General features: G+C 46.4%; 1 protein-coding gene across 5 annotated transcripts in view; it reads left to right on the top strand.

The window, feature by feature from the left end:
• Positions 1-25695, top strand: part of LOC6618868 — a 33571-nt gene extending 7876 nt beyond the window's left edge. For all 5 annotated transcript variants that reach the window (XM_032715551.1, XM_032715550.1, XM_002043080.2 and 2 more), the window contains 4 exons: positions 5970-6698; positions 20094-20698; positions 20757-20914; positions 20976-25695. In XM_032715551.1, coding sequence (XP_032571442.1) covers positions 5970-6698; positions 20094-20698; positions 20757-20914; positions 20976-21949 — 2466 coding nt within the window. In that variant the 3' untranslated portion in view covers positions 21950-25695. The remainder of the gene's footprint in view (positions 1-5969; positions 6699-20093; positions 20699-20756; positions 20915-20975) is intronic.
• The last annotated feature ends 534 nt before the right edge of the window (positions 25696-26229 follow it).

Genomic DNA, 26229 nt, shown 5'->3' with positions numbered 1-26229 from the left:
TTTACATCTCATTTCATTAAATTCATTCAACTCATTGTTCTCATTGGAAGGGACGCATGCCACCCACACACGTGAAATGCCGGTAAATGTTTGACAAATTAATGTTGATAAAATTGTGTGGCATAACGACAGGCGCCTGATCCTGCGACTCGCGTGTGTGTGTGTGCGTGTCAGTGTTAGGCAAACAAATATGTGATGTGACAGACAGACAGGTGCGTCGCCTTTTTGCCTGGCCCAACAGCTCTCCTCCTTCTAATCCTTGCTCTCTCCGCAGTGTCCTTTCCTTTCCTTTTCTCTTTGCGCCCGTGCTTTCCTCTTGGGCGCGGTTTTCCACGAATTTCGGGGAATTTGTTTGCCCGTTAATGGGGTCTCGTGGCCGTATAGATTGATATATGCATAAATAATGAGCGATAAGTACAGGCGCTGTTTAAATATGACTAAAATGATATGACGCCCCCGCCAGCGGGCTCTTCAACTTGATGGATCGCTCCGGTTAATGGCACTGAAACATAATTCCCGCATTTACCCAAGCCAAAATCTGAAAGTTTAACAAAGTAAACAAAAATAATTGGTAGATAAGCAGGGATTTGATTCCCACGCGTTCATAGCACTATTGGATCGAACAAAAGTTGCTATTTAAAATGTGTAGAAAGCAAATGTTAACAAATTAGCTCCTCCTTTTGTTAAAAACAAACAAATACCAGTTCATTGAATTAACAAGGCTGTCTCGTTGAAAAAGCAATTGTGGGCAACGGGAATAATTTATTAGCCAGATGTGTTAGAACTAGCAAATATTTGATGACTGAGTGGGTGCGAAATATGCGAAATTTGCGGCAGAAGAGGCACATTTAATTGCTTGCCAAATCAAATATAAATGCCACAGATTCTCGGTGCGGCACTCCATAAAAATACCCCACCTTTCGGCCACTTTAGTTGCGTGCCCGACCCATTTGTCCCATTGGAGTGCTCCTCTGGGAGTCCTCGCTGAATAATGCACGAACTGTAATTGTCCTGAACGACCTGACAGCACTCTCGCCTCAGATCCTGGAGACCTTGTGCTGGTGTTTCTTGAGCACGACATGCGATTTCCGCCGCTCCGCTCGCTCCGATTTCCCTGATTTCCGCCAGTGAAAACGCTCCGCTGCCTCTGCTTTTTGCCTGCCAATTGCACATCGAAAATTGTTGCATAATTGCGGAGCAGACTGCTGCTGAGCTGCTGGATTACACTTGTTATGCAAAGCAATGCAGCTGGCAAATGCGTGCAGCTCTGCACTTCTGCAGTTCGACAATGCGCAAAACAATGCCGCATGGCTGCGACCGGGCGCGGAGGCGTGCCAGCGAGGGGCGTGGCCGGGTCATGTTTATGATTTTGACAACGAAACGGCAGCGAGTCCTAGTGTCACCTCTACCGCTCACCGCTCACCTCTCACCCATCACCTACCACCTACCACCCATTGCCGCCCATCAAGGTGAACTGGCGAGGGGCGGGCACTGGGAGCTGGCCCGACCATGTGACAAACAATTTGCCTACGCCCCACCCACTGCGACACCTCCCTCCCCCGCATCCACTTGCCAAAGCCTGTCCCTTGCGGCTTTCAGCCACGTCAACGCGGCCATGTGACTGTGCCAGTGCCAGTTTGTATCTGTGTGTGCTCGGGTGTTAGCCATCTCCTGCCTCAGTCTGAGCTGCTGTGTGTGTGTCGCCTGTCACTTTTTACGCTGCTGCACAACACATCCACACCACATCCTCACCCATGGAAGCCCCAGCACTGACGAGCTGCATAAATATCTAAGCGAGAATAGGGTCTCAAACGAATATCGGATACCTCAATGGGGATGTGTAGATACAAGTGCTGGAAACTCGATACTGCACACTATCAACACAAGCAGACGTGCGAGGAGACGACTTTTGAATAATATTAAATTTGGAAGGCAATAGGGATTGGGTATCCAAACACAGCCATATAGAACAACGTGAAGCCACAAGCGTTCAATCAAAAAGACCAGGTTGGGATTGTATAGCTGGCGTACTTTACTTTCGAGCTAGAATAGGATTTCTTCTAAACGTAATCAGACTTCAAATACTAACAATGTCTAATGGAGGCGGGGGAAGTCTGGGCTTGAACTTGGCATGTTGCCTCAAGCTCCGGGAAATTGTGCATTCGAGAAGCAAGCTCGAACACTCGTAACATCCTCTTCCAGGAAGGGTATCGCTCACCCACACATTTGCATGCATGCATTTGAAAATTTGAGTGCTGCCTGCGACATGTTCTTGGGCTGTTGTTGTCGTTTCCATTGCCGCTGCATTTTTTCTCCGCCTGCATTGTTGACAGGCGTTAAAATTTGACATACACACACACACACACGCCGACTACCGACTGCCGCCGACTAACACACATGCAGCGTGTCCCTATCAGGACGTGTGTGTGTGTGGGGGCTAGGACATTGTTTGAATTGCCCGTCGAGGTTAAGCTGTAACATTTAAAGTGTTGTCGGTTCCGTTTGCCGTTTGCCATTGTGGCTGCATGTTGCATGTTGCTGCTGCTGCAACTGCTGGTGTTTAGCTCAAGTGCTCTTCGGGTGCTTCCCTTTCTGGCCCCAGAAGTTGACATTCCTGCTGCCGAGGAGGCTCTGGCGGCGGATTTCAATTGCCCCCGGCACTCGGCAAAAGTTCTGAATAATATTTCGCTTGCACAACTAATCAAGGCATTAATTTCTCAGGGCATTTAGGGGTTAACCGGGCCCAGTGCCATGTCACACATCCATCAGAGATTGTTGCCGGGCCGAGCTGTCATGGTGTCATGGGTCAAGTGGCCGGAGAGCTCCTCCTTGGACCTCGAAGACTCCGCCCCCGTCCGCCCTGCAACTGACATCATCATTGTGTGGGCTGAGTCCATTTTCATTGTCTAAGCATTTAGGACCTCGGCTTATTAGACATTGTGGCCCGCCTCTCTGGGCCTCGCAACCTCACAACCTCGCAACCTGCACAAAGGATCGCAGCCACAAAGGACATCCCCGGCTATCTACACAGGGCAGAAATGTGTAGTTGTAGGCGTGTGCCATTAGCCATAATGCATACTCCATTATGCCGGCATTGTTTGAGTTTTTGCGCCCCCGTTCTCCTTTCCTTCGGCGTGTGCAATGTGCTGGCGGCTGGAGGGCAGGGAGAAGTAAATGCACGGAAAGAAACTGTACATTACCAGCCCGTTTTTTTATGTTTCTATTAGGACAGCTGGCTTAGCTTTAGAAGCAGTAGTACCCAGTACTTGGGCGCCTAATGGCAAAGCTAAGTTATTTGAAGGGACTAGTGACATCCGTGGTGATCCGTGATGGAAACTCGAAAATGATTCTACCTTGCAACATGTTTGTGCCACAAGAGCCCAAAGACCAAAGCCATTTGGCTGTCAGTCAGATTCAGTTTCGGTTTCAGTTACAGGTCCTCAGCAAAGTTAATGACAACTTGCATAAGAACACTTTACCCCGCCGCAGAGACAGCTGGCGAGTGTCCTGCACACATGAATGTTTCAGCATCTCGCCAGGAGTCCTTGGCCAGTGGCCACTGGAATTCCTGATGCAAAACCTCTCGTCCGCCCGACCAGAGTATGAATATTTCATGTCGCCCTCCCATCCAATATGCTCTATATGCAGCCGAAAACGGTAGGACAATAATGGCCAATGGATTCTAACACTTTCGAGCCTGGAAATGTTGAAGCATGTCAGCCGGATGTTTCGTTGTGTTGCCTTGTGGGAGGGCTAACAAAATTCAGGGAAATACCAAATAAAGACGGATTCTTGGAGCCTAATGTGGGGGGCACTCGTTGCTTTCACGGAATATGCATAAATTAAATATTAATCGGTTTTAGTGCTCATTATGATGTTGGCAATCGTGCAGAAATTGGAAAGTTTTCAAAGTTTCGCTGCCGTGAGTGGAAAGGGGGGACCGGACTTTCAGGACATCCGCCCCCGGGCAGGAACTGTAATTTCTTATTTTGCCTGCTGCGAATTGAAGAATTTATCTTTATTTTTTACCCAGCACATTCCCCTTTGCTCCTCCAAGCCGCATTGTTGTGCATTGGGCCGCAGCTGGTCTGCCATTAAATCAACAATGGCCGCCCGTACACGTGCTCGTCCTTCTCAGCGAGTGTGTGTGGGTTCGTCCTGTACATCTGCCTCCCTGCCTGCGTGTGTGTATGTGAGTGTGCTTTGCTGTATTAGTTTCCCTTTTGTATGATTTTTCATTTGAGTTAAGGCCCCATCGTGCCCCCGAGCCTCTCGAGCCCCGCGGCCTGGGCATATTTGTGCGTATTGCAAGTGAAATTCTCTGCTGCTTATTGTTATTGCCCCGGGAACATGGAAAACGATTGAGCGGGCGGAGTGCGGCGGGGCAATGGGAAGGGCTGGTGGGGAGCGGGGGGAAAATCTGGGCAGAAGGGCGCACAGGACATTCGGAACACAGAGCTCGGCGAACAGGACACGCAGCAATTGAGAGTTGTTGATTGTTGCATATTACTCACTGCCCGAAAGTTCAAAGGGTCATCGCTGCTGTCAAGTTGATTCCGCTTCTGACTCTGAATTTGTTCTCAGCTCGACAAAAAAGGGAATTTCCTGTGCATACCCTAGAGAATAATGCCCGTATTGTTCGGCCAGCGTGCAGTCGGATTATTCGGGCTTAAATTGATGTTTAAAATTTTGCGAAGGAGCTTACAGCAACCGAAATGCTGGACATTTCCAATTGGATGCGTTCGGTGTTTAACAGGATATTAACAAGGACGCCGACTTGTGCATACGTGTGCATCTGCAGTTATAATCGCTGTGAACTAGAACCCAAGTTTAAAGTGGCCCCAATCCCTTAGATGGGATTATATCCAGCACACTGCAAGCATCTCTGATAGACTTGCAGTTCGGGATGCAATTTTTCCAGCCAGGCTCATAAATATTCATGCTTTAACCGGAAAACGATTAAGTCGCAGAAGGTTTTAAGCTTCCGCTGCAGCTCCGAGTCCTCAGAGCTCCTGCTGCAGCAGCTCCTGGAGTACCAGTACTCCAATATTGATAGTAAATTCCTACGGAAATTCTCCAGCCACGCGAACTCGTCCTCGCCGCCCACTCTCCGCCCACTTTTCGCCTCTTCTGTGCTGTTGTTGTAGCCACTGCCTTGAGTTTTATGCAAGCATGTGGAAAATTCCAACGAAGTGCGGTCATTTTAATAACAAAAACATCAGCTCTTTATGCACTCAATGCTCCTGTTTTTTTTCGCTGTTCGCAGCTTTGGCTTCTATTTACTTGCTTTTTTTGCGTTTTATGACTTTCGCTGTTGTTGTTGGCCGAGCAAACTTTTCCAATATACCAGTGTGCTTTTTGTTTTTCCTGCTGCATATAGTTGTTGCTCCCCGCTGGCTTGGTTTTCCCCAATGCGCGTAGCTGTGTGTGTGTGGGTGGCTTGCAGTGGTGTTTGTGTGGCTATCACAGTCGGTGGGTTTAATTTTTAAATCACACAAGACAGTTAATTGGTGGAGCAGGGAAGAGTGGTGTTAGGAACAGCGTGTTCCAATAAATATGAACTACATTCCAGTGCAGATTTCCTTGGTTTCCCAACTGTATATGTGGGCAAGGATACTTGGCACTTAAGGACTGGCTTCAACTTCTTCGACAGAAGCTTTCCACATAAAACAGAGCTTTTTAAGCCGCATCACAATAAAAGATTAAATGCCATATTAAATTGAGACTGCAAATCTCTAGTTAAGTGTATTCCTCAATTGTCGGTCTTAAATCATGGTTAAGAGCTCCTAAGAACGTCGTATCCTAGATTCGAGTTTTATTGTTCTGAAGTTTATATCCCCTTTGTGACTTTCGTAGTCGCATGGCAATATCGACTAAATGCATTCATATCATTGTGGCATTGCCTTGTATCTGTACCGTTTTGAAATAGGGATTTTGCTGATATTAATAAATGCTCCTCTTCCTTGCAGGGTCAGTGCTCGGCTGGTACACTGCCCATGGCCTGGGTCGATGAGGGACCCGGGCCCCCAACCTGCCCGCGATCCTGCGCCGAGCAGCAGCAACAGAAGCCAGTGGCCTCCAAGGCCAAGCGGAGTGCCACCAGTAACAATAAAGTCAAGTATTTCGTAAACTATAAGACAACCCAGATGCGGTTGCGCCGCGCTGGGGATCACGCGATGGACGCCACCGACAGCCATTCCCCGCTGGCCAGCGAGCGGCCGCCGAGCACCACCGAAGACCAGGACGTGGACGTGTCCTCCACCACTGAGGAGGCGGAGCCGGAGCCCACGCTGTCCTACAGCCATCTGCACGCCCAGGAGCCGGTCCTGGCCCCCCAGCAGGACCCGCTGGAGCGGGAGCAGGAGCAGCAGGAGCAACAACAGTGCCTTGAATATCTGGGCGATTCCGCCGAGTCGAGTCCGCAGCACCTGTGCGGCCTCCAGTCACCTGGTCATCTGCTGGAGCGGCTGAAGGTCCTGCGGCTGCGCAACTGCTGCGAGAGGAGCGTCTTCAGCTCCCTGCACACGCTCGCCCTCAATGCCAGCCTCACCGATCGGCAGGAGTGCGTCCGCGTGCTCAGCGACCTGCTGGACGTTGATGGACTGGCCAACAGGATCACCTGCGAGCTGGCCGAGATCCTGTTCCGCTTCGACTGCCGGCAGGTCTACTCGCTGATCAACCAGTGCGACGACTGCAAGGTGAGTTTAGTTTCCCCCCTAATATCCTTGGCTCTTAACCCATCTAAACCCCTCGTCCAACCCCGTTAACCCAATTAAGCCCAAACCTCATTCGCTTTCCACTTTGGCCCAGGCCGAAACTCTTCCGCACCGCGTGACATTTTTAGCTGCTCATTAATTATTAAAGTTGAGCTGCGAAAAAAGGGAAAAACTGAAAACAAAACCAAACCCAAAGGCTCTAAGAGCGGAATTTACACTGCGAGAAATCACAGGATGTTAGGACGATACGAGTATCTGGAATCAAATTGTATCTACTGCCGGAAAGCAAACTTAAGGTGGATGGACTGTTTGGACCAAGTTACTTTTGAAAGACAACAAGTACTAGGCTCTTAGATAAAGTTGTGAAGTTTCTTTCAGTGCCTGACCAAGGGTCAAAGTTAAGCTTTTAGGGCATATAGGTTTATCTATTTATCAAGGGGTCTTCATTTTACTCTCACAGTAAGCAGCTCCCCAGGCAAAGCAGATGTCAAAAATATTAAGCTTTAGCCCGCCAAGAACAATACCTTTTTGCATTGGCCATTCGGCCATTTTTCATTCTCTCAGTGCAGAGCTCATTGAGGGCTCATGCTGCTTTGACCCATAAGCGAGCCAGGACTCTTGTCCAAGGATTCATATTTCAGACTCGTAATTACGGGGCAGGATGGCAAGGAGGCGAGAGCAGGAGCAGAAGTGACGCGGAGTCCACGTTGCGGTTAATTTGTGGCACTTAAGCTCGACTGCAGTTGTCCGCTACATGGCAACACCAGATTTGGGTATTTCGGTGCATATTTGATGTCTGTTCCATATAATTGGTAATTATTCGTCGAGTGTCGGCCAGAGATTCCTTTCCTTAACCTGAAAACCTGAAATGGCTGAAGGGGCGAAGGAAAAGCTGGCTGAAACAATGACTACGCTAATGAGGGTCTCTGTGGGCAAAGGAAAACCTTTTGAATACTGCAAAATCTCCGAGAGAGAGAGGCAGTGAAAAAAAACACAAATGTGAATTGCGCTGATTAACAAAACTTGAGGCAAATGCTAAGCAGACGGCAACAAAACAACAACAACAACGCGGGCCAAAAATACACAAGATGTGAGTGGGAGTGCCAGGGGGTGGGGATGGGGATGGATATGGGTGGTGCAGGTGCTAGGGGCAGACATATGTACACACACAAATTTAAATTTAAATTACGCATACGCCTGGTGGCACACATTTAATGCGCTGTGCAGCCACAGAGGCAACAACAACAAGGGCTTTAAACTAACCGAAGGATAGGGATTGCAGGTTAAGCGGCGAAGGGGTGGCGAAAGGGTGGCGGAGAAGGAGAAAGTAGAAAAGAGAATCAGAGCAGAGATTCTCCAGCAGCAGCCTTAACATACTTCTAGTTCGAAAAAAGTGCGCTCTCAGCTGGAAGTCAGTCAGCGGAGAGCTGGTGAGAGATTTCCAGGACCGTTGCGCTCTCTTGTGGTGTCAGCAGAACACGCTCTCAATGAGGAGTCGCTCTCTCTTCCTCTCTGTCTCTCTCCGCCTCTTTGGCTTTTGGGACTCTGCAAACTTTTTCGCAGTTTATATAAGTTTCAACAGGCCAATGTTTTGTTGAGAAAATTGGAAAATTGATCAAGTATCACAAATTGTATGCAACTTCCATTGAAAAGTGTGGTATTATTGTGCTATTAAGACTTATAACATTTAACGAGCTTAGTAGTTAAGTGGCCATAGTTTGGCAATTGGGACTGACAGGAGCCATTTGAATTTTCTACTGCGCGCGCTGCTCCTGTCCCGCTCTCTCGTTCCTGGTGGCCATTCAGCAGAAGTTTCCTTCGCCTTTCTTTTCCAAGTGCCAGATTCCAGCACAAAACACGTTTTTGCACATGGCCCGAGTGGAGTTTGGACCTAACCCCGCTAGTATCGGTATCGGTATCACTGGGCTGCGCTATCATCCATGGTCCAGTTAACCGATTTAAGTACTCCACCAATGGCATATTTACTTATGATTACCCACCTTCCCCACCGCAGCTCCTCTAATTAGTCGCAAAGGCTTGACATTGCGGCCAACCGCAAAGGGAAAATCCATTTTCCGGAACCGAGCTTCAAGGCAACGGTTTGTGTCCCTATTTGCGGTTTTCAAAACATTTTCGCCCCTTTTGAAGCCAGGAGGTCGTTGATGGTCTCATCATTGCGGCTATTCGATTATGTTCGTCATATTTGGGTAACAGATTAATAGGTTTTTAGGTTAGCAATTTGAGGGAAATGCATTATCTTTACAACCCAGAGAACCTGACCCTCTGAAAGGATACACGCATATTCATCACTTTCATCAGCTGGTTATATAATATTTAGTATCCTTAATCGTATCCATTTAGGACAAATCCTTATCAGTACCCTGAATAATAAATATTTTCCACTCTGCTCGTAGCCCAATTAGTTTTTCAATGAAATGAATGACAAATAGATGAGCACATGCATATTCATAAGATTTATTTTATTATGCACAAAGCCACCATAAAGCATTGACCTCCAGAGCCAGCAAAGTGAAACTTTAAACTTCACCAGAGAGCAATAAAGTCAAAGTTCAAGTTTCTGCCTGATTCCAAGTGATTTAATCAATTGCTTATATGTGCTTTGTGTGTATTCCCCAAATTGGCTTGGCCAAAACCTTTATCTGTATTTGCTGTCATCAAAGTTGGCCGTAATCTATTTCCATCGATGATTTCGATTTAATGTGGGTTTCCTTTCGATTTTGTTTCATATACTTTGTGGCAGTGTGTAAATTTGCATTTTACATATAGACACATATCACATAACCTTACGTCATATAAGGACCGAGGGGGGAGCTCATGGATGGGTGGTATTGGCTCTGCAAGGAGCCTGTGTCGGCGAAAGAAAATTGTCAAAAGCGGAAGTAGCGTAATTTCATAAATGATTGATTACAAACACTTTACACGCATTGTCACTTATGTGCGCCAATCGCACACAGCCACCCTCACACACAGACACATGTCCTGCCGAAGGATAACGCCCTCCCTCCTCTCTCCCCTCTCTCTCTCGGCCATATTTGCTTAGGTGTTTGGACCATAAACGATTTGTTGCTGTTGTCGCCTGGCGACAGCTGACAACGCTGAGCTGTATTACACTATAGCCGCGTTTTGTTAGGTCCGCTTTGCACTTCTTTATCCTCCCACCGCTGATTCCTCCATGTCCTTTACCCCTCCCCCCCGCCAACCCGCTTTGCGGCTGGACACATGTGTGCGTCGACAGTCAGGAGAAAAACTTTCTGTGTTCCAATAATCTTTTCTCCCCTCCCAGCAGCCCGGCATTTGTTCCACCTTTTTTTGCATTGGCATTTGGCTTGGCTTTCCTCCTCCGGTTATCCTGGCTGTCCTCGTCCTGGCCGCCTCCTTCCCAGCTTGCCACTTTGTGCAACCTAGCAATTTATCGAGTTTTGCGTGGGCGCCGCATCTTCCAGATTATAATCCTGCCTCACCCTCGGCAGGATGTGGAAGTGGAAGTGGAAGCAGCTGGCCCGAGACTCCAGATTGATAGATTTCACTTTGCGGTGCACGGTGGATAAAGAAAAAGTTGATTTCACTGAGATTCCTCAGCCACATGGAATCTCGCTGGCTGCTAAAAATATCCTACCAATAAGTAGCAGGGAAAAATGGCCTCTTCCTATAGTCACTTCGATTGAAATGGATTTCTGGTACTATATCTCGGTGAAATCTAGCTTCCTCAATGGAAATAACTACTCAAAACTTACAGGTATTATGTTTCAGTACCATGGAATATACATATGGGTTGCCTCGCTTACCCAACCAACAGCATTTGGGTCGCACTCACCACATTGACCCACCAGCACCACATAAAAGTTGTTCCCCTGATTAGCCCAGGGTCCCCCTCTGAAAACAGGAGCAACTTTCGATTTGGCCCTCAGAAATATTGCGAATACGCCATGTAGGCCCTGTACTGGGAAAGTTTCAGTTAAAGGCCCTCTTCGGCAAATAAATGGCGCAATGCAGCGGAAAATTGGCCAATTCGAGCCAACAGAAGCAGCAGAAGGAGCGCTAATGTGACCAAGACGTGGAGAGGGGGAAGCGGGCCTCAGGCAGCAGCAAACGATTAATAAATAAAACGAAGTCTGATGAGCAGGACACAGACGGGCGGACCGCAGGACAGACAAAGGGTAGCAAGGGCAGCAGCTGCTCCTTGTGCTCTGCTCCTCGGGGTCCTTGGGTTGTGAAGCCCTCCACCACGCGCCCCCCGCGAATCCTCTCCAGCTCCGGGTGAGCTGCTCCCACGTTGACTGACAAGTCTTTGTGCAAACAGACGCACAATCCCACTCACAAACACACTCGCACACAGGGCCAACACACACAGAGACCAGCTCGTTGCTGACACAATATGAAAAATGTTTTTTTCCCTCTTCCAGGGGCGGTGGCTTTTGGGGCGGGGCATGTTCGTAATCCACAATCGACAAAGATAAATCGCTTTTAGTGTGCTCCAAAGCATTTATTTAAATTTACGCTCGCTCTCCATTTCTGTTGCTGTCTCACACGCACTGACTGTCACCTCGCTCTTTCTAGTCAGCTACACTGCGAAAAAAGTGTCGCTTCAGTGAGGGGTCAATATCATATTTTATTTGTGTACAAGGCGTTGCTGGAATCTTCTGAAGCTGTGATAAGCCGAAGGATTAGAAACCTTCTTTTCCATAGTTTCGAGCCTTGTTAATATTTTTCGCCGTGCAGCCGGGAAAAGCTGAACATCGAACCCGAAATCGAGACTAGAACAGCGGCCAACAAAGGCCAATGAATTATTTGCGGTTTTCGCTGCACGCTGACGTCATAGATACGCGGCTACGACAACTTAAGCCACCCTGCAATACACTCCACTCGGCGCCCACTTGCAGGACCCCAGTTCAGTTAGGGATCCAGGACTCGGGACTGGGAACACAGGACTCCGGATGTCCCGCTCCCCAGGCGACTGGTGGCAGGCATTAGCGTCATTCATACTTTGGGGCCAGCTCCTTCTTCTTAGCTCAGCGCTCAGCATGTGAGCCACCCCCCCAAACTTATGGATGTGTGCGTTGTGCGTGTGTGTGTGTGTGGATGCTAGTGGGTGTGACAGTGTTTAACTGCCTGTAATGAGCTGCCAATGACTCAGCCTTGGTCGCAGCTTAATGAGCAAATTAGTCGGCTAGAAATTGTTTTGTGTCCTGTGAGTCTGTCTGTCTGAAATGGATTCGATTTGGCAACAACGTCCGTAAGCTGATTAACCAATTCCCACCTTTATCCCTGCTCAAATATCATGGCAGGGTGTGAAGTGACATCACTAAAAGGATATTTGGTGTATTGTATATATTAGTTATCGTCTGGTTATAATTCGTTGTTTTTATCCACATTTTAAAGGCTTCGAAATTGGAGCAGCGCTGTAAATCAGCATTCCCAATTAGCATTGTGACCCACATCGCCTGTTTATTTACATATGACATGGTTCGATGGGTATTTCCGCGTCTTATTTTTAATTAAACTTTCAGTTCATATTTGCCGTCAGTTAAGCGGCTTTCGAGGAATTGCGCATGCTGCACATCTGAAATATGGACCATGGAACGCCTGGCTGAATGTCTTCTTGGCCCATTGACATGGCTGCATATTTCTCGGGCAAATGTTGCAGACGTGGCTCGCCCAGTCACCCAATCACACAGTCACCCCGTCGCCCAATCACCCTGGTCCCCATTCCCACACTTGTTCTGCGAAACCGACTGACTTCGCCCAACACATTGAGCTCGTCTTGTGCATTATTTACTTGTGTGTGCCACTGGCATCCATATCCATTGTATTTGAATTGTCAAATCAGCGGCAGCCGAGGGAGGCTGGTGGGGAAGAGATCGGGCTGCTGGCAGGGGCACAATGGCCGACGATGGGAAGTGCGCAGACAAACAGGCGGGGCTCCCATCCTTCGGGCTCTATCAGCGCCCTCAACGGCTGACTGACTCGACCGGACGGAAGCTGCAAAACAAACTAAGCATTGCATTTACGGCTAAATAAAGCGGGCTGAAAGAGCAGCTGCAATGAAAGGTTAAGGCAGATGGACTGCGCGAACAAACGCTTCTGGTCCGACATCGATTCAACACGCACCATGGTATGGCTATGGTATTCTCGGAATAGGAAACACCACATCGTAGTCTATGGCTCATAAGCTGGTTTAATAGAGATTACACTCGTATTAAGGTGAATTCTGTGCTTGGTGATATATGCTTTTAGGTCTGATGAACATGATGAATCCAAGCCTGCTAATGACTCGCCCAAAGAATCCGTCTTCTGGGCACATCCCCGATCTAATTAAGTGCTAACTAATGTGTTTGTCCATACTTGGGTGGACAACTGGACCGGCTCAAAATGCTAATTAGATGGAAATGGTCCCTCCGCCATTCGAGTCCCTCGAATGTGTGCATTATCTGTTTGAATATACTCGCAGCGAGTAGTGGGTGTTTGCTTTAATGTTTATGCATGTATGCTGCGCCAGAAATTCCAACACTTGTCGACCAACATATCCGTCATAAACATTTCACATCAGCCGCAACGTAAATTTCACTTAAATATGCAAATTTCCGTTTCCCCTCACAAAAAGGGGTTTTGGGGTTGACGTTTCAACTGTTTGCCGCGTTCCACAAAAAATGATTCGAAAAGCGAGTGGGCTCCGGACTCAAAGCAAACACGTTAATTGAAAAATTTACCCACATTCCGCATCCGCTATGAAAACGCTGTATGTGTGTATGTATGCTGGAATGTTGACAATAGCGAATATTGTCGCCAGTTATGACAGGCAATTAAATTTCGACTAGGGCAGCATTTTGTTGCCCAATTAGCCGAGTCTGCCAGCGATTTACAAGCGGCCAAGAGGAGGAGCACTCCGGGTTGACAACAGACCAGCCACCAGTCACCAGCCACCAGCAACAGACAATTTTGAGAGGCGGCAAATGACTGCGGACAGCTCGCCAGATACAGATACATTTACAGCTACAGATGAAGCTGAATCTGAATTGGAATCCGAGGCCGAACAAATGTGCCACAAAATGCTCATGATAATTCGGGCGGACACCCTTTTAAACACTCATCCGCCCCGTTGGCTCTGTTAAAGCGCCAGCAGCTCTGGCATTTTGTTATGGGATTTTGCGGTTTTAAGTTTAGTATTTGTCGGATGCAGCACGTAGCGGTTGGGGAAATGGACTGGGATGGGGGTGCATGGGGCATGGGGATAGTAAGAGCACCCGAGCTTTATGCGCTGCACTCAGTAGGTAACACGTGACCGTGTGGCAAACAAAACAAACGAAGCAATGAACCAGGCACCGAAAGGGAAACACAAACCAGTAGCACAGAAGAAAGTGCTGACGAAGGGTTGGGGGAAGGCTGGGGGCCGGGGGCCGGGGAATGGATCTGAAGGGGCACATAATGGCCCTTGGCAGGCGTTTGTTCGCTGGTTGCGAGCTGCAAAAACCGCTCCGCAAGAAAGCGGACACACACACTCGCGAATGGATGGAAAATAAAAGTTTATCCTTGGACCAACAGCAGAGGCATTACTTAAGCGCAGTGCACACTGTGTGTTCTGCTTATTGCCGTAGCCAATGCGACAACACGTGCCGAGCTGCAGTCTCCCAGTCCCCCAGTCGCCCAGTTCCCCGGCTCCCCAGCTCCACAGTTGGTCAAGTGCGTTGGCGTGAGCGAGGAGCCACTGTGGCCAGGCCACTTTGAGCTGGCTAACAAAATAAGCAGGCGCACACACAGCCACTCGGCCCGAATAGTTCAGCGTTGCATTGTAATCGTGGTCGAACGCGATATCCAGCAACGATAGGTTTTGGCAACAGCCTATACTTCAGTTGCAACTAGTCCCAGTTAATCCGTATACTAGAGAACATTTGTTATGGTGTGGAACTCACCAGCCCGGAACCATTAAGAATTATTATATTTCAAAGGAACACGTCATTGGTTGTCATTTATTGCGTTCGTTATACACCGACCATATTTTCGCAGCCACCACTGCACAGCTTCCAGTTACACACGAAACTGGCATAAATATTCTTCGAATGGTTATTGTTTCTGCTTGACATAATTGAAGTATTTACTCCGCAGAAACAATAACCAGATAAATTTTGAATTTGCATTTAATGGCTGCAGAAATCATGGTGATGGTTATTTATGGAGTGAATTTTAATAAACGTGTTTTAAATTCGCACACAGGCGCACGAAGGAGGCCCACACACACACGCACCGTTTCGTGAGCCATTATGCAAATTGGCAACAACATGGCCGTGGAATCGGAAGTGGGCCCGAACCGAACGGCCCGAAAGCTGAAAGAGTCGGGAAAGCCGTAATGCCCGGCTCTTACTACTCATAAATCTACTGCAATGGTACAAATCAAATCATAACTTATTTGCATACATACGAGCCTAGCCCTGCGCCACAGGCTCGTATGTGTGAAGGTCCCCAATCACCAACTTCACATACATACGCACTGCTGTATGTGCTATGTGCTATGTGCTCTATGAGCGCCATATCAATTACATTACATAGTCCTGGCCTAGCTTGGCCTGGCCTGTCACTTGTGTGCTGCGCAAATCTTTGCCGAATTCAGTCACGTTTCCATAACACACTGACCAGGAACAGGACCACACCAGCCAGTCAGCCAGCAACTCGGCCAGGAGCCACAGCCCACACGAAAGTGTATTAAATTCGAGCTGAAGTTGGGGCTTGGGGCTCGGACACTTTGCGGCGGTGGAAGGAGTGCGCTTAGAAAGCCATAAAATATTTATGTCTCAGCCAGTTTGCGAATGAATTTGAAGGCCAATGCAGGAGCATAAGCTCTGATACACCCAGCCGAGCCAATCGAATGGTGGATTGACTGGGGGCGAGTGGCGGGGATCGATAACGCAAACAATATGCAAGGGCAAACAAAGTTGTTTCCATTTTGCTGGTCATCGTAGTGGGGGTGGTTCCTTCATTCAATAGTTTTGTTTCCCCGATGCCCGCAATTCGGATTCGCACAAATAAGCAGTACGAGTATTGAAAACAAGGATTTTTTAGACTTTTAATCCTTAATCGATAATCAAATAAGCTGGCTGCTCAGCCGAACTGAGCCGATTTGGCATAATAAAAAGTGGGATAATTTTCGCATGTTGTTCGGGTTGCGCCCTGCGGCTTATTTATATGTGTATTATATTTTTTATTACCAAGCGCCTGGGCAATGTTTGCGTTATTTCTTTGGTTCAACGGCTTATGAAATTATGATAGTAAAACCCGACTACGGCAACGGCAATGGCAATGGCAATGGCAATTCCAATGGCGGCCATTTGAAAACTCGTAAATCAACCCACACGCAACGTCTGCTCCGTTTGGCAAATATAAAAAGGACTCCCTGGCCGTCTTGGCGCTTTCAAAAAGACGAACGTACAAGAATTCAATTATTTGCCATATGAAACGGTCATTGACTGACTGATGGTCAGTGGCAAAGGTTGCTCCTGCCTTTGTTGTCGCTTTTCTATGGCCTGTGTCCTGTGGGCGGTGTCCTGTGACCCCTGCGCCCCCATCCGCCGACCCTTAACCCTTAGGTTAGCCATTAATGTTTACGAGGAGGAGGAGGAGAGCGGACCTACAATATTTTTCAGGGCCACCATCAGAGTTATTCCCATTGATATGGCTGGCCGTAAAAGCGGCTGACTCTGGCCAAACGCACTCGGCCCATATATGAAATTAGAATTTCATCGCCCAATCTGCATTTCCAATTAAGCCCCGCTCATCGGATCCGCACACGACTGCGGCTCATTATCGCATATTGGGTTTCAAAAATGTTAAGCCACAATTCCGATTCCTCTGCGCCTCTGCATCCTGTATGCCCACTTCCATCCGGTCAATCTGGGTGACAGGAGGCGAAGGACGTGGCGCGAAGGTCACACGTCGATGGGCAGGCACAACCCGGCTTATTTACTGCCCGCATGTGTGTCCTGCGTCCCGTGTCCCGTATCCCCTTGTTACCCCCCTTCGCTGCAGTCTGCACGCCCATGCCGATGTATATGCTGATGGTGATGGTGTCGTGTCGGCGTAATGGCCGAAAAGGACGAAAATCGGGATTTTGCGTGCGGAATGACTTTTGCGCGCCGCATTTAAATGAAGGGAAGCTTAAATGGATTCCGCCGGCTGTCGCGGATGAGTTTGAATCCACTTCTTCAGCTCGGATTGATTTTTGCAGCTCCTCGGCGTGAAAGCTGCGACTCTCGCAGCCCGTCCGCTGCACAGGCTCCAATTAACTTTGCACCTGCACACCCTCTAATTGAGTTCGCCTTTTGAGCCCTTTTATTTCGGCGTCGGAATTCATTTAGTGCCGAGAGCAGGCGCATGTTAGTTCAGGCGACAGCAGATGGGACAGGTCGGGCTCAAGTTATCCTCCACGTGCCGCACGAGGCGGCTGCAGGACTCGTTTCGCGGCGAGCAACTCTGCACGACGGTGTCCTATTAATGGCAAATACTTTTTTGTAATTAAATAATAATTTGGCGAGCGGGGGACTGAAGACGAGATGACGAGCTCGCCCACGCAGCCGAGAGACCCCAAAGTAGTCTTGGCAACAGCCACCCCTGTGTCCCATGTAGGTGCACATGGAGAAGTAAATCGACTCATAGGAGTAGTGTTCTTTATATTCCTTATTGTGATGTGTAGGTGAAAAGCTTTTCTCGCAGTGTACGCAGTCGTGGGTATATTTATTTGTATACGAGTATTTGTGGTTTAATGCCAGACACTTGCTGAGTTTATGGGTCGTTGTTTTTCATGGCCAAAACGAAATGAGTGCAGGTCTCGATGCACCACTCACCACTATTTTGGCCATTTCACGAGCTCGGGGAAACGAGCTCCCTCGCATGATTGAACTACTCTGCGGATTAGGCCGAAGAGTAGTCTTAGCCCGGCCTCCTCAGATGGAACCGCACGCTGATTTTAGATTTTTCTGGCCGCAAATACCAGCGCCCGCAGTGACAGCGGCGGCAGCGCAAACAATTAGCCTTACCAGCTGCAGTCGGCCGCAGGGCAGCAGTGCGTATGCGTGATTTAGGAATGCGGTGCACGCTGTTGCGGCTATCAAGGGTAGGTAATATTTGGCTGCAGCTCCGGACATGTACATTATGGGCGAAACGGGGGTGGGCTAATTCAATTAGAGCTGTGTTGTGTTTGCGTTCGGCCTTTGCCCAGCAGTGCTTTGTTCTATGCACACGAGTGCGAACACGAAATTCGATAATTGATTTAGACAATCAGTGCACTTTGCTGCACTTTAACTCGAGGCAATCAAGAACGTGGATAAATATTGGGCAGATTTTCTGCTCCTTTGCCTGACCACTGGTGACTGGTGGTGATATATGTATATTGGGTGTGTATGCATAACAAAAATCCAATGACTCTGGTCCCCTGCTCTGAATCCTGCCATCCTGCGAGCGATGCTCGAATGAAACTGAAAACCGAAATTTCTCTGCCCCGCTGTCCTTGCAGGCGAATGTATGTAATGGCAGCGCAGACACATTGATAGCCACAGAAATGTTGGCAAATAGCAAAAATTTCACCTGTACCGAATTTCTCTGCAGGCCTGCGAAGAGTTGTTTGTTTGGTATGTGCCTTTGACCAATAGTTATGGGCGATGGCCGAAGGGCATGATGGGCTCGCAAATTCCGAAAAAACTACTGCAATAGTTCTGACAGAATAGAAAATCACAAGAGGACCAGAAACAAATAGCAAAATTCAGCAGCAACAAGGAATACTATATGCAAAAATATTTTCTCTACCCTCAAACAAATTGGCTGCCAAATGAAAATATGTCGACTGAGCGGAGGAAAGAGTGGGGATGGTCAGTTAGGTGGGTATTTAAAAAAAAATAATAAGTGGAGTGTGCCTTCTTTGGCAATGGCTAGCATTCGAGGCTGAGTTTTGACTGCGATATAACTTTAACCCATAATAACCTGGCTTATTTTCAAAAGTTCACTTTTTGGGCGATTTTTCGCAGTTGTAATGTTAAAAATGGGTAAAAATTTTAACTTTTAAATTTTAATGCCAATCGATTAGGAATGTGAATAGGAACTAAACGAAGTACAGCACTCAACGTTTGGACCATAAAATCGATAATTTTGTCCAAAATAATGATTTTTAGGTCGGAAAATGCGAGGGTAACCTTCATAACTTGGCTAAAAAGTGTCTGAAACCGATAGAAAAGACAGTTTTACGCAGCTAACAGTAAGGACAATAAAACCCTAAGAAACCCCTGAAAATTTATAAAAATTAATTTTTTGCCAATTTTGGCATTTTTTATAAAATTTTCATTAAAAATTGCAAAAAATTGACAAAAATTTTATATTTCAAATTTAAATGCCAATCTATTAAGAATGTGAATAGAAGCTAATCGAAGTACAGCACTCAACATTTGGAAAATAAAATCGATAAATTTGTCCAAAATACTGATTTTTAGGTCGGAAAATGCGAGGGTAACCTTCATAACTTGGCTAAAATGTGTCTGAAACCGATAGAAAAGGCAGTTTTACGCAGCTAACAGTAAGGACAATAAAACCCTAAGAAACCCCTGAAAATTTATAAAAATTAATTTTTTGCCAATTTTTGCATTTTTTATAAGGGGTTACATCATTAAAAATTGAAAAAAATTGACAAAAATTTTATATTTCAAATTTAAATGCCAATCGATTAAGAATGTGAATAGAAGCTAAACGAAGTACAGCACTCAACATTTGGAAAATAAAATCGATAATTTTGTCCAAAATACTGATTTTTAGGTCGGAAAATGCGAGGGTAACCTTCATAACTTGGCTAAAAAGTGTCTGAAACCGATAGAAAAGGCAGTTTTACACAGCTTAAAGCAAGGACAAGAAAACCCTATCAAAGTCCGGAGAATTTAGAAAAATTAATTTTTGGCCAATTTTTGCATTTTTATAAGGGGTTACATCATTAAAAATTGCAAAAAATTGACAAAAATTTTATCGTTCAAATTTGAATGCCAATCGATTATGGGTGTGACTACGAGCTAAACAAGGTATAACATTTAAGATTTGGACCATAAAAACGATTGTTTTCGCCGAAAATCGATTTATTTGGTTCTGTTTAGTAGTTTTGCTCCCATTAAGAGTGTATTGAAAAAATTACCAATCTTACAGGGAAAAAATTAAACTCTTTATCCATATTACTATACATACATTATATAAATGTTACATTCCCCCTATTTAGCGGTTATTCAGTATTTTCAATTAAACTTTCAAGGCACAAAAGCGAACACATTTCCACCGAAATAATTTAAATGTGGCCCGGGGACCTGCATAATTGATGAGTCCTTTCAATTGCTTGTTTTGCAGGAAGCATATCGTCGCTGGGTCTGCAGTACACTAGTGCCATATTTCGCCGAGCCAAAGGACGTGTCGCCGCAGCCGAAGGACGAAGGACAGGGCAAAGGCAAACGCTCGGCGAGAAGTGCAGCGAGTGCGGAGGCGACGGCGATGGCGAACGGAATCAAGCATAAATCTCTGAAATTAATCAGCAATAACTATAAATCAAATAACGGCAATAACATGAACGAGCGTCAGATTAATCAGAAGCATGACAAGAGCTCCAATGCGCACGCGAACGCGAACTCGAACGCCAGCAAGGACATTGACCGCAGCGCGGAGGAGGCGATTGACAGGGACCTGGCCCAGACATTCTACGACGTTGTTGGCCTGTCTAAGCCCCGCCGCGGCGAGGAGGAGGTCCTGCCGGAGGACGAGGCTGGATTAGGACGCAGTGCGGACTCCGAAGTGGATAAGGGTGCGGAGGCGGACAGGAAGAGAAGTAGGAACACGGAGGCGGAGCTGGAGCTGGATACGGAGGCGGAGGCCGAACAACAATCCAATAATTTCATATCGACTGCCAATAATTCGGATCCCAGAGCTACGGATCCAGTGATATCAAAACTACAGAAGAGGTGAGCCATCCACTCGAATGCAGCTAAATAGTTTATTTTATATCCACCACTTACTTAGATCAACGCGCAAGACAGAGTTCCGTAAGCGTCGTCGTATCCGGCCGTGCCTGAGCGTCTGCCAAACCGTGGAACAAAAGTGCCCCTACCTGCTGCCCGCCGATCGCGCCCCTGCGCTGCCCACCCAATATGCCGGCGAGCCGACATTTCTCTGCCTAGGTGAGTATGCCTCCCGGTGCCATAGATGCTGTTCTCATCCGCACACTCCAATCCCCGCCAGATCAAAACATACCCGAGACTGGGGCACAGCTGGAGAAGTCTAGCTACGGCCCCAACGATTGCTGTTACAGCTACTGCAACGGACCGGCCTCTGGAATCTGCACCGTTTGCCAGGACTTCAGCCAGCCCGGAACGGAGGAGCGCGATGTCGTGGGCAACTCCACCCGCCGTGTGCACAACATCACGCTGTCGCTGAGCTCACATCCCGGCGAGCACGCCCGCGCTAAGAGCGTGGCTTTGGCCCTGCGGAACGTCAGCCAAACCGGGAGCGATCCGGACGCAGTGGAAACGCTGCTCGACCGCCTGCCGTACTACGCCAGCCACGACGGGATCTTCTACTACGACGAGGAGGGCGAGATGCCGCACGCGTCGCTCTCCGGCGACTGTGCCGTAGTGCCCGCCGCGACCACGCGCTGCACCATTCCGTACTACGCCTCCGGGACGGGCGCGGTGGCCAAGCCGCCCACGCAGTTGCTGGTCTGGCTGAGCGCCCTGCTCGGCCTGCTCAGCAGCTGTGGAGCGGCGCGTCAGAGGTGGAGCTGTCAGTGGAGCAGTGGCTGCGGCGGGCATCGGACTCGCAGTCGCCAGGCGGTCACCTGCGAGGCCAACTGCCACGAGCAGGAGCTGGTGAAGAGCAGGAGCTGCAGCCAGAGGAGCCCGAAGGTGCGCAGGGAGAAGCCAGGTCAGGACCAGGACGCTGAGCTGGTGCCCTTCAGGACGTGGCGGTGGTCCAGCTCCTGGCATGCCTACAAGCTGACCTGCAGAAAAATACGATACTTCAGCAGCCGGAGCAGGTTCAAAGGAGAGGCGAGGACCGCTCGTTCAACGAACTCCAAGGACCCAAGTGGATTACAGTGGAGTCGGGGGGCAGGATGCACTAGGACTAGGAACTACCGCTTCTTCTACTACTACAACTACAACATCAACGACTGGTGGCGGAGATGGTGGCGCTGCCTGAGCAGCGGGGCCTTATAGTGCCTGCGAAGGAAAAGGATTACCATGACGACTCCCTCTCCGGCGGGGAGGCGATACCAAGCACTAGTAATAGCTAAGTCGGAAGCATAGTAGATGTGGCAAGGGTCCGGGAAAGACACACAGTGACACAGAACACAAAACCATGGAATACGAATTAAACGAAACGGAAAACAGAAACCACTTAAATATTTATGGTCCTCTTTCAAACGAAATAAAAACAAGCATGAATTAATTATAAATCTCTATTGAAACAAAACAAAAATAGCATATTTTATTACAACTAGAACAAAGAATATGAATATTTAATTAAACAAAAAGCAACTGCCACAAGAATAGGTTTTTTAGATAAATGATAACGGAAGTATAAAACCAAACAAAAAAGAAAACAAAAAAACAATTTAAAACGCATACAACTAAAACATAAAAGGGATACCGACGGAAAATATAATAATATAAATAGTTATTAATGTAATTGCTGGCGAACATAAATACGAAAAGTTTATGTTAGCTACAAAACAAAAAGACGAAAGGAAAAATCCAAATTTACTAGACTACAAATTTGAGTGCGGCGAGGCGATTAGCGGAAAATGGGGAAAACCCCCAGGTTCAACATACAATTTCATTCAGACGACAACGTATAGGCCGCGTATCAACCACCTTTCAAAGAAAAGCGAAACGTGAACTTTACTTAAATTAGTTTACACATGTACATACGCGCATGTGTGTGTGTGAAGTACTATAGTCGAGGTGGGAGCGATTTAACTAACAATTAAAACAATTAACGGGAAGAAAACAAAATGAAGCCGCAAAAGTGTCTAAAAATTTCTTTATTTAGTATACAAATAAGAGGAAGTAAACATTTGTATAACCCAATGAAGCAAAAGAGCCAAAATGAAAAAGGAAGAGTATGAGTACGAGTATGAGTATGTAAAACGCACAGTAAACACGTATCTTTAAGATTCATCGACCGACATGGCGAGGGACTCTGGCCGAGATTCGGATTCGGGTAGCAACGGAAGCATGTACGAGTAGAACCATAAGCCACATAGGACACATGAGTCGCATATATGTATGTACGTTAGATATAGTCACAATGTGCAACGTAAGCCGCAAATTAAGGTAGAGAGGCGTGGTCAGAAGAACAACAATATACCTACTATATAAATACTATAATAATACTTTTTGTAATAAAGTGAACTCTATGTAGCGTATATATATATTAATTATATATATGAAATATATATATTTATATAATATATATTGTCTTAACAACTTATCGTACATAACTTGCAGCAAATGAAAACAATGAGAAAATCGAAACGAGAAACCGAAACCGAATGCAAAACCGAAACCGGCGAAATCCAAGCGTAAATAATTAAGAAATAATTAGTCGTATTTGGTATTAACTAATTAACTATTAAAGTAAGAACAAACAATTTGAGAGAACCCTCTGCTAGAGCACACTCGCCCACACTCTCACAGATATAGAAAGACACCTCTTCGAGCACTCCTAATGGTTCAGTTCAAGTTAGTTGCCCCCACCCAGCCAATCACCCGATAACCCAATGACCCCATGACCCGGTGACCCGGTGACCAGACATCCGATCACCCGACTTCCATCTGTCACTCCACCTCTCTCACCCTCTCACCCTTTCTCGTTTTCGGAAAAGTCCTTTGTTCGATCTCTTCTCAGAGGTCTACAATCGAACGGTTCAACCCACTGCAGGCAGTGTCGGAATTACCAGGACTTAAGTCTATTAGGATGCATCGGAACGTTTCCCACACGACTGTCCACAACATTTTGCATTACCAAACTGACGAAATTACTTTAGGAGGAGGAAGCAGGAGAGCAGATGGCACGGATTTTGTTAGGTGTTGCAGTAGCAACGTATCGATGTAACGAGCAGGAGCAGCAGCCTTCATTACGAACCCTCCATGTCTCTCTGGTTAGCCCCCATACCAATAACTCTTTGTAAATACAGATTACGTATGAGCAACTCGCCTCGAATCCATCTGCACAGTCCCATCCCATCCCGAAGCATCCACATACGCCTAGCCTACGCTACACTTTCGCTCCTTCGATTCTCCAAGTGACCCCCACTTGCGCCGCGTGCGGAACTGTTTCCATCAATGTGGCGATGGTACGGAATGACGATGCCAAACTTTTCACTTATAGTATAGAGTATAGGGGCGGATGCATGCCTTTTCTTGGGAAAACAGGGGCGTAAAAGCAGGAGAGGGGCGGTCAGGGCGGACAGGGGCAGAACGACACCGTTATCAGGCACTTCAATGGCGGAACGGAAGCGGAAACGGAGCAGGTAACGGTGGCGGAAACAGTAACAGAAACAGAAATAGAAACAAAAGAGCAAAGGAACAGGGCAGAGTCAGCCGCTGGCACAAATTGCGCGCATATAGAATGCAAATTGTTATGAATTATTGTGTACTTTTGTAAAACTTTTTGATATATATAATATAGTTAACATGAATAGATGCCTAAATAATAATAAATTAAATGTTAATTTATTTAAATGTAAACAATAAATAGAGAAGGACACTGGAGTAGGCCGGCGGATGCGGACACGGAGGCGGACCGAGGTCGAGGCCCGTCCGGTTTGTTGGTCAGTGCGACTCGATCCCGGGCCCCAATCCATATCCGAGCCCCGGCATTAGCGTATGTACTAATAAATTTTAGGCACCGGAAATGGAGGATCCTGACGCCCCTTCGGCGAGGATGACTCTTTCCGGGAGGCCGCGATATCCCTGTGCATAGCGAAACTAGTTGAATTGTGTACGTGTACGTGGGCGAAACCATAGCTCTAGATCTGATCCATCGACTTTGCATGGTAGACAGCGCATCGACACCATCTCATGCGGTTCATACACAATCGAGTCACGTTCAAATCCAGATCCGAATCAATAACCAATTAGCACGAATTATACAATAATTTTTGTAATTGATTAGCCGCTGCCACACAAGCAAAAGCAAAACCAAAACCAAAAATCGAAAATTAACAAGCAAAAACAAAAACCAAAAACTCCGCTGCAGCGTTCGCTAGCAATTATTTTTTACAAAAACCAAAAAAAAATATTTCAAATATGTAAAAAAAGAGATTTTTAAAAACCGAAACAAAATTGGAAACACGAAATTCTTTTTAGGCCAAATGAAATTACATAATTGTGTGCCAGGACAAAAGTGACAAAATATAAAAAAGAAGAAAACGTTAAAATGTGTTGTATTTAATATCATGCAAGCATGCACAGAAAACCGAACAAGGCGAATAAAGAAAAACAATTAATATAACGAAATTCATAGCGTCAAGTCAAGTTTAATTTAATTAAATGAAAACATAGACTAATTTAATGGAAAGCCACACAGCTAGCAGACGAAACAAAAAGTCTCCATAAAATTGAATACTCTAACCATAGAATTTCCCGAATGAAAGTTTGCATAGTGAAAAATCGAATCCAACAATGAAAAGCCCCTCCCGAATAACAGTAATTTAGTGGAAACTGATAAAACGTAAAACCTAAAACCTAAACCCCACTTGAGACAGCTAAAACTTTAAAAACTAAACTGAAATCTTCTGTACTTGTTATTAAAATACAAAACGTAAGGATAAAGAAACATAGAAGAATCAACAAATTATAAATAAAAAACGATGAAAAGCCCAAAAATAGAACACAAAAACGAAATTTCATAGTCCTTAAGCTAAAGTCTAAAACCAAAGAAAATTAAATTCCCCCAGCCAAACTATCGAACGTAATGAAATTCATTTCCAGAGCGGACGGAGAAGGAATAGTAATACTTTCTAATAATAATGGCAACTGGCATAATTATGGTAATTGTAAAATAATTAAACAATGACGTAAACGTAATACCAAAACGGAAAAATCGAAAATAATAAAAATAAATTGTTGTTATTGAATGTATTTGTATAGAAAAATTATTATGATTATGACGATGAATAATAAATGATTACAAAAATAATAATTATTGTTCAAACCGAAAAAGCAAACAAAAAACAAAACAAATATATATATATACGAGAAACCGTCTTTGACTTCCTCTACTGGGATGAACTGGAGGAACTAACCAGCTCACTGCATCATCTTTCCACTCAGATGCCACGTGCCAAAACCCGTGGGTTTTGCTCGGGAAAAATCGGAATAACGGTCGGGAAAACCCCCAACAAACAAAATAATTAGCAGCCCTCGAGAGAGAAGGAATGGAATGGAAAGGGGAAACAATCGCATGACTCCGAACCAAAAAAAAGGATGAT

This window comes from Drosophila sechellia, chromosome 2R (genome assembly GCF_004382195.2).
Source record: "Drosophila sechellia strain sech25 chromosome 2R, ASM438219v1, whole genome shotgun sequence".
NCBI classification, from domain to species: domain Eukaryota; kingdom Metazoa; phylum Arthropoda; class Insecta; order Diptera; family Drosophilidae; genus Drosophila; species Drosophila sechellia.
The sequence above is the reverse complement of the archived record's forward strand: the minus strand, read 5'-3'. Positions and strand labels throughout refer to the sequence as shown.